This window comes from Orycteropus afer, unplaced genomic scaffold (genome assembly GCF_000298275.1).
Source record: "Orycteropus afer afer isolate SDZICR_OR568_19922 unplaced genomic scaffold, OryAfe1.0 scaffold00112, whole genome shotgun sequence".
Lineage (NCBI taxonomy): Eukaryota > Metazoa > Chordata > Mammalia > Tubulidentata > Orycteropodidae > Orycteropus > Orycteropus afer.
Window position 1 is genome coordinate 8,318,741 of NW_006921699.1, and position 11,242 is coordinate 8,329,982.

Genomic DNA, 11,242 nt, shown 5'->3' on the forward strand with positions numbered 1-11,242 from the left:
TTGGGTAAGCACTTAGCTGCCAAAAGAAAAATCAGTGGTTTGAACCCACCAGTGGCTCTGCAGAAGAGAAAACCTGGCAATATGCTCCCATAAAGATTTCAGCATAGGAAGCACTATGGAGAAGTTCTACTCTATCCTATAAGGTCAGTGTGTGTCAGAATTAACTCAGTAGCACACAACAACATGGTAATTTTTGTTTAATTTTTTGAGGAACTGCCAAACTGTTTTCCACAGATACTGCACCATTTTACCTTCCCACCTGCAGTGCGTGAGGGTTCCAATTTTTCCACATTCTCTCCAAAATTTGTTATTTTCCTTTTATTTTATAATAGAAATCCTAGTGGGTGTGAAGTGGTATCTCATTGTCCTTCTGACTTGCATTTCTCTAATGACTAGTGATGATGATGGGCTGTACATCTTAAAAGAAGTGGAACTCTTGAAACCAGGCCAGGGAGGTGCTCTAGACAGTTTTGTGAACTTACTCAAGCCCTCTGTGACTGTCAACTGCTGCTATTTGTCACCAAAGCAAGCCTCCATTAGAAGCCTTCACCCTAACTCACCCAGCCCTCATTCAGCCAGTCCACAGGAGTGACTGTGCAGGGGCTGTGCAAGGTCTAGTGAGTAGAGAGTAGATGGGTGGACCTGCTCCAGTGGAGGAGCCCCACAAACACCGTAAGTCAACAGAAAAACAAAGAACACAATTGCAGCATTTAAGCCCAGAACCAAAGGATGAGCAGGAACTGATGGAAGAGCCTTCCAGGGGGAGGAACAGCAGGTGCATAGGTCTGGAAGCAAGAAAGAATAGGTGCTCCAGGGCCTGGGAATGTGCCATGTGGTAGCCTGTAGGGTGAGAAGGATGTGGTAGTTAAATTTGTATGTAAACTTGCCTGGGCCTGGTTGAGTGGCTGGAAAGCTGGTGGTAGTTATTCCCCATGATGAGATTGGCAATCAGCTCTATCGTGGGATCTACCACAAGCAGCTGAGTAGTTGCCTTTGGGATATGGTCTGCTTCCTGTAAATAAGGAGAAGCCTTAAGGATAGTCTCTAGCTTATGGCACACTTGGACCCTGCATGTAGCCATGTTGTTGTTCAGCAGCTTGCCATGCTCTGCCGACCTTGGGACTTACAATGGACTTGAATTAATGGCCTGCCATGTGGTTTGGTAACATCGAGACTGTGTCTTTTTACTTGTCAATGTTGGACTTGGCAGCCTCAGCAGCCAGCAGCTATCTGAATGAATAAAAGCCTGTAGTTTCAGTGGGCTGGGAGCTGGAGGCAGAGCTGAAGCCCAAGGCTGAGGGGCTTTCACCAGCCCCTAGAGCCTGGCACTTTGAACTTGGACTTAAAGCCTACAAACTGTAAGAGAATAAACTCCTGTTTGTTAAGGCCATCCCATTTGTGGTATATTCCTGTCAGAGTGGCAATAGGTAACTAGAACAAAGGGGAAAAAGCATGAAAGAGTGAGAGATAGGCTGGGCATCCAGACTCTGACAAAGAGTGTATGTTGTATTCTAAATTTAATACGAGGCCACTGGAGGGCTTTACACAGAAGTGATGCGAGAGTATTCATATCTGGGAAAGCTCAGGCTGACTGTTTTGTAGGCAGAATGTAGAGGGAATGAGGGAACCACAGCAGTTGTCCAGGTGAGAGATGATGGTGGCCAGGACCAAGGTGGTATGGTGGTGGAGGTGAGAAGAGAGGATGACTTCTGGGGACATTTAGGAGGGCAGAGTGATGGACAACAGATAGGCCAGGGCCATGATTGCCCTTGCTCAAGTTGTAGTTCAGCTTTTTGTGCTTGAAGAGCTCACATCCCCCCAAAATCACCATTTTCACACAGTTGTTCTTCTCTTAGACAGAGGGCTTCTCCTACATCTAGCAAACTGTGGGTGGGTCATTAGAGGAAGGGTGGTCATGTAGAGGACAGAACACCAGCATGGATGGGACAGAAACCTGCCTCCTTACTGGCCATGTGATCTTCATGGGGCCTACCTTCTCTGGGCCTCAGCTCCTGAATAACCCTTGGAGCTTAGTGTCTTCATGGGAACTGGGGTGCCAATGGTCTTGATTTACCCTCACCATTCTTGTCTGTCTCCACAGACTCGCCTGCAAGCCGGTGTGGGCTACAGGAACACGCTCAGCTGCATCCGCATGGTGTACAAGAAGGAGAGTGTAAGTGCCCCTTGGGTGGGCATGATGACAATCACCAGGGCCTCCCACAGAGAGCCACAGTCCCGGCACCAGCACATTGGCAGGAAGCCTGCTCTTCCCCTCTCATTGCACTTAACTCATGTTTTCCTGCTCATCTCATAACATACCTCTTGTATTATATGTTTCTTTATATGTTTATTGAACTTACCCCTGTCACCTAGTACAATGTTATTGAGGAGGAAAGAATGGCTTTACGGAACTTCTCTAGAGAAGTTCTGAAGAATTTAGAAGCACAGTGTGGAAAAATGCTACAAAAAACAGGATGACCTGTCAGTTTTCAAAATCGAATGAGTGACTGGTAATCCATGTGCTCACAGGCTTCCCTTTATCTGGGCAGGCTAGGCGGGCAGGAGGAGCCACCACTTCCCATCTTATATACTGCCTGGACAGCTGGCTTGCTTCATATTTGACCAGGGGTCCCCAGGCTTCTCTTCTCAAAGGAAAAAACTATTTTGCAGGAGTCCTAAGGTGTGAGTATGCAAATAGTTAATGTGCTTGGCTGCTAACCAAAAAACTGGAGACTTGAGTCCACCCAGAGGCACCTCTGAAGAAAGACCTGATGATCTACTTCTGAAAAATCAGATCTTGAAAACCCTGTTGAGTGCAGTTCTACTTTGACAACCATGAGTTGTCATCCATTTGACAGCAACTGGTTTTACAGTTTTATTTTGGAGAAGATGCATGAGGTCCCTTTCTTGAGAATTAATGTGTGCTTTAGGAAGACTTTCTAAGGTCCCTCTTTTGGGGATTTCAAATGACTGTTAAAATTTTGGGTGAAATGACCTGCTGATTTTAAGAAATTGCCAGGTGTCAGCCTAGTGGCATATGGCTTTTCCCTGAGTCACTGGAATTGTGGCCCCACTGTTGGTCATGTCCCCACAGACTCTGTTCTAAGAAGTGCCTCAGAGCTTGCAAGCCTCCTGCCTGTACCTAGAGTGTATCTGGCTTCAGCATGTTGTTTTAGTTTTCCTGGTCTCCTGCTTTCAAATCAAAGGCAAGTGCTACATATTTAGAACTTGATGTTCCAGGGAAAGGTTATGTGATCCTCAGTTTCCTGAAAGACAGCCATTGATCTCCTTATTGGCGCACATCCCCAGCAGTGTTTGCCAGCCACACCCAAGCTTCGGGGTTTCTTTTGGGACTGTGGCACTCCTCTGAGACACAGCAGCGCCTCAGGGCTAAGCCATGCCACACATTATCTAAAGGGTCTTGTGATAGAGGAAGATCCTGAAGCACAGTGTGTGTGTGTGTGTGTGTGTGTGTGTGTGTGTGTGTGATGTCTTGACCATGGCAAACAGAGTCACAGCCTATGCAGTTCAGGATTAGTGGTCTGTACAGCCTAAACTGTGTACAATGAATGGGACAGGAGCCAAAATGTGTATGCTGTCCTGAAGTCCCCCATGGGCCTGTGGAATTTTCCAATTTTCAGCATGCCTATGGTGTTGATTAGTAGCTCTGGTAGCGTAGTGCCTAAGGCACTTGACTACTTGACTAACCAGAAGGCTGGCGGTTCAAACCCACCAGCCACTCCTTGGAAGGAAGGTTGTGAAATCTACTTCCATAGTGATACTGCCTTGGAAACCCAAGGATGGGTCGCTATGAGTTGGGTCTCACTCGATGGCACATAACAACAACAACATGGTGTTGGCTGAGAAGGCAGTGTAGAAAGGACTCTGACCTCAGCCTTCAGTGTTCTATTCGTACATAGCTTCTTCCTGCTGACCTCCTGGAGTTCCCCTCTCCAGCTACTTTAGCCAAGGGACAACCAAATTCAGGGACACCAGACTCAATTGGCACAACAAAATACATAAAAATCTTGCTCCACAACCTACTTTGGTGAGTAGAGACTGGGGTCTTGAAAGCTTTCGACTGTGCATCTAAGATACAACTAATGGTCTTCTCTCGTCAGAAGCAAAGAAGAGTGAAGAAAACCAAGGGCATTTGGAAACAATCAGCCCTAGCACAGGATGGACTTTGGGACCAGAAGAACTAGATGGTGCCTGGCTACCAATGTCAACCACTAGGGAAGAAATCAAAACTGGAGATCCTGGACAGAGTGGGAGGAAAAACATGGAAAAAAATATAGAAACACAATAATTATCAGAATATCAGAATTACTGGTTGGATGGAGGCTGGTGGGACCCCCAAGACTATGGCCCTGGGATACAGGCCTAGGATAAAACTCACTCCCAAGGGCTGGCTCTCAGTCCAACAGTAAATAATACTTACATGCGGAACACTCAACCCACGGCATGTACCCACCTACTCTACAGAGATATATCCCTTGGAGCAATTGGCCAGGGGGCACCAGAGGGGCAACAGTCACACAGAAAAAAAGCTGGACAGACAGGAGTACATAACTAAGAAGGGCATGGGGGGGCAGGGGGCGGATTACTGAGAAGGGAGAGAAGAGTGGGTTAGGGTTGGGGTTGGTAACTGTGGAGTGAAACCAAATGTACATGAAATGTTAAATGTAAAACAAATTCTGCTCTATAAATTTGTACCTAAAGCACAATTACAAAAAAAAAAATAAATAAAATAAAAGAGATAACCAAACTCAGAGAGAGGCCCCACCTGCAGGCTAGCCCAGGTGTCCCCTTGGAGGACTGGTATCGTCTTTCCACCCCCTCACTTGTCAGTTTGTGTTCCCCCCCATCACCCCTTAAATGCTCCCTCCACAGCCCACAGGTTGTGAGGTAAGGGAGGGCAGAGACACTTTCTTTATTTTTGTTTCCAGGGCCTGGCACATTGGCAGGTGCCTGGAGAATGCACTCTGAGAGGCAAATGGGGAGAGGGTGTGAGGGACTTAGCCAGCCCACTGTCCTAGTAGGGCCTCCATAGGCTCCTCCTCAGCCAAGAACACTGCCACTGCAGTGGCAAATCACGGTTCTGGCATGAGTAAAGCTTCCTGGGCAGGGATCAAAATACCAAGCAGAAATTAGTTCCTCCTCAGGGTGAGAGGGAGCTCTGGTAGCATAATGCCTAAGACACTTGACTGCTAACCAGAAGGCTGGCAGTTCAAACCCACCAGTCACTGCTTGGAAGGAAGGTTGGGCAATCTACTTCCGTAGTGATACCACCTCGGAAGCCAAAGGAGGGGTCACTATGAGTCAGATCAGACTTGACGGCAGATAACAACAACAGCAAAAACAGGGTGAGAAGCCCTGCCACTGAATCTAGAGCAGCCCATGACTAGATTCCTAAGCTGCCATAACAAATTCCCTCAAATGAGGTGGCTTACAAAGGAGCTTTGGTGGCACAGTCCCTAAGGCATTTGACTGTTAAGCAGAACGTTGATCATTCAAACCCACTAGCTGCTCCTCGAAAGGAAATGGGCAATTTACCTTTCTAAAGATTTACCACCAGGTTAGAAGTCCAAAATCAAGGTGTCTGCAAGGCCACACTCCCCCTCTGAAGGCTCTAGGGGAGGATTCTTCCTTGTTTCTTTTTAGCAGAAGTCAACAGATGTTGGTGATCTTTTGCTTGAAGCTGTATCACTTCTATTTCTGTCTCTGTCTTCACATGGCCTTCTTCCCTCTGTGTGTGTCAGTGTCTCTGAATCTCTCTCTTCTTATAGGGACACCAGTTACTAGGTTTAAGGCCCATCCTCATCTCATATGACCATATCTTAACTTGATTACATCTGCAAAGACCTTATTACCAGATAAACTCACATTCACTGCTACAGAAGGGTGGGATTTCAACATATCTTTTTTGAAGGATGCAATGGAACCCACAGCAAGCTCCTCACCCTCCCCTCCTTCACCCCTGATATCTCCCTATCACATCAGCATCTTCTCCTAATTACCTCACTGACACATTGGTTTTGGTATTCTGGGTGGTTTGCCACCAACCTGCGGGCTCCATGAGGCAGTCTTGGCTGCGTGCTCTGGAGGAGGGTGAGGGGCAGCAGGGAGGTCCGTCCCTGGCCTGTAGGCACAGACCTCTCCCCTCATTATAGCAGCCTTGGACCCTCACTCTTCTTCCCACTGGGCTTCCTACAGGTGTTTGGCTTCTTCAAGGGCATGTCCTTCCCCCTCGCCAGCATCGCTGTCTACAACGCCGTGGTGTTTGGGGTCTTCAGTAACACTCAGCGGTTTCTCAGCCAGCACCGCTGCAGGGACCTTGAAGCCAGCCCATCCAGCACCCTGTCTGACCTACTCCTGGCCAGCATGGTGGCTGGTGTAGTCTCTGTCGGGCTGGGTGGGCCTGTGGACCTCATAAAGATCCGGCTACAGATGCAAACACAATCCTTTCGAGGAGGTAAGAGGCCAAGGCAGGAGGGGCTGGTATTTGGAGGTCTGTGTCCCTCTCCTGGTTTGCTGGATCTAGGATGCAGTTCTTGACATCGTTTTTATTGAGCAAGGCATCTATGTTGTCACATAACAATTTGTAATTATTATTGTTTCATCTGTTGTAGTAGCTACTATCAGTTAAGTATTTATTATGTGCCAGGCACCTTGCTGAGAGTCTTGCATATGTTCTTTTTTGTGTGTGTGTGTGTGTGTGTGTGTGTTTTATTGTGATTTGAGTGAAAATTTACAGAGCAAATTAATTTTCCATACAGCATTTCATACACATTTTGTTTCATGACATTGACTGCAAGTCCCTTTCTCCCCACTTCCTCCCCATATTTACCTCTTCCCTGTGCCCTTCTATCTCATCCACTCCCCCCCTCCAAGCTATCTCCCTGTGCAAACACTACCATTCTGTTCTCCCATGATTTATCCCTCCAAAAAGAGTATTTACTTGATGTAAATGTTCACCCATATGTCTGTCTATTGTTTGGCTGGAAGCTACAGGAGTGTGTTCCGTTCTAAACCTGAAGGGTAACTAAGAGTCATAGTCTTAGGGGTCTCCAGGCTCTATCAGACCAGTAACCCTAGTCTTTTTTTTTTTTATGATTCTGAGTTTTGTTCCACATTATTCTCCCACTATTTCCAGGATCTCCTACACTGATCCCTTTTCGAGTGGTTGACAGTGGTAGCCAGGCACCATCTAGTTCTTCTGGTCTCATGGTCATATAGGGTGAGGATCCCATAGTCTACTAGTCCATTTGAAGAAGTTTTCTTCATTTTTCTTTGCTCTGGATGAGGAGAGACCCATCTTTGGATCTAGATGGTCGATTGCAAACTTTTAAGACCCTAGTCGCTACTCATCAAAGTAGGATGTAGAACAATGTTTTTGTGTAGTATGGTATGCCAGTTGAGCTTGATGTTCTCTGCAATCATGGTCCTGAGCCCATGGGTCCAACTACTCACTCCATCAGGGTAGCTGGCTGTGGCCAAGAAGCCATCACAACCTTGTCCCTTGTCAGCTTTGTTATATACCCATTCTTAGTGCATATGCAAATACACAGGTAGAAACATTATCTGCCAACCCTACACATGGTCATGGGCACACTCACCCTTACCTAGACATATCTGATCATTCAGCCTGTTCACTCATCTATCCACCTGTAGATCAATGCTTGCCATCACTTACAATGCAGTACTGTACATGCAAAAGGGTTCATCTTTGTTGTCTGTATCTCCTGTGTACCTCTTTATGTCTTCTTCTTTCTCAGTGCCACCATGTTGATCACTCAATTTTGGTACATTGCCCTTCCCTTCCCTTTAAATCAATTCTTCTCTTTACCTATCTAGCAGTGTTCCTTCCCCTCCTATCCCATGCCTGATGACCAACAAAGAAAGCTTCCTTCTATATATAAACCTTTCCTTGACTTTTTACAATAGTGAACTAATAACAATACTTGTCCTGTGATTGACTTATTTCACTCAGCATAATGTGCTCCAACTTCATCCACTATATGTGGTATTTCTACGTTATTCTTTACTGTTGCATAGTGTTTGATCATGTGTATGTACTATAGTTTGGTTAGCCATTCTTCTGTTGATTGGCACTTAGGTTGTTTCCATCCTTTGTTATTGCCAACAGTGCTGCAATGAACATGGGTGTGCTATATACCTGTTTGTGTCCTGGCTTTCACTTCTTTAGGATATATACCTAGTAATAGGACTGCTGAATCAAATGGTATTACCATTTTCAACATTTTAAGGAATCGCCATACTGCTTTCCACAGTGGTTGTGTCATTTTACAGTCCCACCAGCAGTGTATGAGAGTCCTAGTCTCTACACATCCCCTCCAGCATTTGTTATTTTCTGTGTTGTTGAACTTTTCTGTTAGTCCTGGGGTGAGATAGTATCTCATTGTCGTTTTGGTTTGCATCTCTCTAATGGCTAATAATTGGGAACATTTCTTCATGTGTTTGTTGGCCTCCTGGATATCTTCTTTGGTGAAGTATCTACTCTTGTCTTCTGACCCCTCCTTTTTATAAAATTTTTTTATTTTATTTATTTTTTATTGTTAGTCCTTTTGTTGTTGAAGTATTGGTGTTTTCTATAAATTTTAAAGTTAAATCCTTGTCAGATATATTGTTGCCAAATATTTCTTCCCAATCTGTAAGGTCTCTTTTTACTCTTTTGGAGTCTTTTGAAGCACATAAAAATTTAATTTTTAGAAAGTCTCAGTCATCTAGTTCATCTTCTGCTGCTTGTGCATTTTGGGTGATGCTTGATAGTCTATTGATGCCATAAATTAGGGCCTCTAAATTTGCCCCTATTTTTTCCTTGAGGAACTTTATAGTTTTAGGTTTCACATTTAAGTCTTTGATCCATCTGGAGTTAGTTTTTGTGTATGGTGTGCACTAAGAATCTTGTTTCTGTTTTCTGCAAAAGGATAACCAATTTTTCCAGCATCTCTTGTTAGAGATGATCTATTCCCCATTTAATGGATTTTAGCCCTTTGTCAAAGATCAGCTGACAATAGATTGATGAATCTATTTCTGGGTTCTCAATACTGTACCAATAGCAGGCTGTTTTGACTACTGTGGCTGTTTAGTAGGTTTTGTGTTCCAGGAGAGTGAGACCTCCTACTTTGTTCTTCAATAGTGCTTTGCTTATCCTAGGTCTCTTTCCTTTCCATATAAAATTAGTGATTGGTTTTTCAATGTCCTTAAAGAATGTTGATGGGATCTGAATTGGGATTGCATTGAATGCATATTGCTTTGGGTATTATTGACATTTTCACAATGATCAATCTTCCTATCCATGAACATGGTATGTTCTTCCATTTATGTAGATCTCTTACATTTTCTGGAAGTAGTGTTTTGTAGTTTTCTTTGTACAGGTCTTTTGTGTCTCTGGTAATATTTATTCCCAAGCATTTTACTTTTTTTTTGGTAACTGAGCTCTGGTGGCATAGTGCCTAAGGCATTTGACTGCTAACTAGAAGGCTGGCAGCTCAAACCCATCAGCCACTCCTTGGAAGAAAGATTGGGCAATCTACTTCCATAAAGATACCTCCTCGAAAACCTAAGGAGGGGTTGCTATGAGTTGGGACCAACTTGATGGCAGTGAATTTGGTTTTGGTTTGCTCTGTTTTGACATCACCCATTTCATTTCTTATTCATATTATTTGCATCTTCTTCTTTTCCTTTCTTAAGTTTGCCAGTGGTTTGCCAATTTTATTAATCTTTTCAAACAACCAACTTCTAGTCTTGCTGATTTTTTTTCTATTGTCTATTTTCAGTTTCATTTATTTCTGCTCGAATCTTTATTATTTCTTTTCTTCTGGTGACTGTAGGCTTCTTTTGCTTCTCTTTTTCTAATTGTTGGAAATATTGGACAAAGATGTTGATTTTGGCTCTTTCTTTTTTTGATGTGTGCATCTATTGCTATAAATTGGTCTCTGATCACTGCTTTTGCTGTGTCCTAAAGATTTTGGTATGTCGTATTTTCATTCTCATTGATTCAAGGAATTTTTAAATTTCATTTTTAATTTTTTCTATTATCCCATTGTTTTTAAGGAAGGTGTTATTCAGGTTTCATATGTTTGCTCTTTTTCCATTGATCTCCCTATTGTTGATTTCTAATGTTATAACATTGTGATCTGAGAAGATGCTTTGAGGCTTACTTTGTGGCCTAACATATGGTTTATCCTGGAAAATGTCCCATATGCACTGGAAAAGAATGTATATTTTGCTGTTGGATGAACTACTCTTTAGATGTCTATAAGGTCAAGTTGGTGGATTATATTGTTTAGTTTTTCCGTGTCTTTGTTGAGTTTCTTTCCAGTTTTCTATCTTTCATTGAAGTTTGTATTAAAGTCTTCTACTATTATTGTGGCATCATGTATTTGTCTTTTCAATTCTTTTGTTGTTATTCTTAGGTGCCGTTGAATCATCTCTGACTCATAGTGACCCTATGCACAGCAGAATGAAACACTGTCCAGTCCTGCACCAGCTCCTCTATCCCTGCTATACTTGAGCCCATCACTTTAGCCACTGTGTTAATCCATCTTGTCGAGAGCTTTCCCCTCTTTCATCGACCATCTACCTTACCAAGCATGACATCCTTCTCCAGAGAATGCTCCCTTCTGACAACATGGCCAAAGTAGTTGAGACAAAGTCTGGCCATTCTCGCTTCCAAGGAACATTCTGGCTGCACTTCTTCCAGGACAGATTTGTTAGCTCCTTTAGCAGTCCATGGTACTTTCAGCATTCTTTACCAGCACCACAACTCAAAGACATCAATTCTTCTTCGGTCTTCCTTATTCATTGTCCAGCTCTCACATGCATATGAGGTGACTGAAAATATCATGGCTTGTGTCAGGCCAACTTTAGTCCTCAAGGAGACTTCTTTGTTCTTCAGCACTTGAACAAGGTCCTTGACAGCAGACTTGCCCAGTGCTACACGCCGTCTGATGTCATGACTGCTGCTTCAATTGGTGTCAATTGTAGAACCAAGCAATGTGAAGTCTTTGACAACTTCAATCTTTTCTTCATTTATTGTGATGCTACTTATATGTCCAGTTGTGAGGATTTTTGTTTTCTTTATATTGAGGTGTAATCCATATTGCAGACTGTATTCTTCATGCTTCATCAATAAGTGCTTCAAGTCATCCTCACTTTCAGTAAGCAAAGTAGTATCACTTTTTTTATATTGTTACTCTTTTTTTTTCCAATATGG

At 43.7% G+C, this 11,242-nt stretch overlaps 1 protein-coding gene across 1 annotated transcript in view; it reads left to right on the forward strand.

The window, feature by feature from the left end:
• SLC25A48 (solute carrier family 25 member 48) overlaps positions 1-11,242 on the forward strand; it is an 84,448-nt gene that overhangs the window by 14,768 nt on the left and 58,438 nt on the right. Inside the window, exons 3-5 of the mRNA XM_042781374.1 lie at positions 1,603-1,689; positions 2,102-2,173; positions 6,217-6,475. Coding sequence (XP_042637308.1) covers positions 1,603-1,689; positions 2,102-2,173; positions 6,217-6,475 — 418 coding nt within the window. The remainder of the gene's footprint in view (positions 1-1,602; positions 1,690-2,101; positions 2,174-6,216; positions 6,476-11,242) is intronic.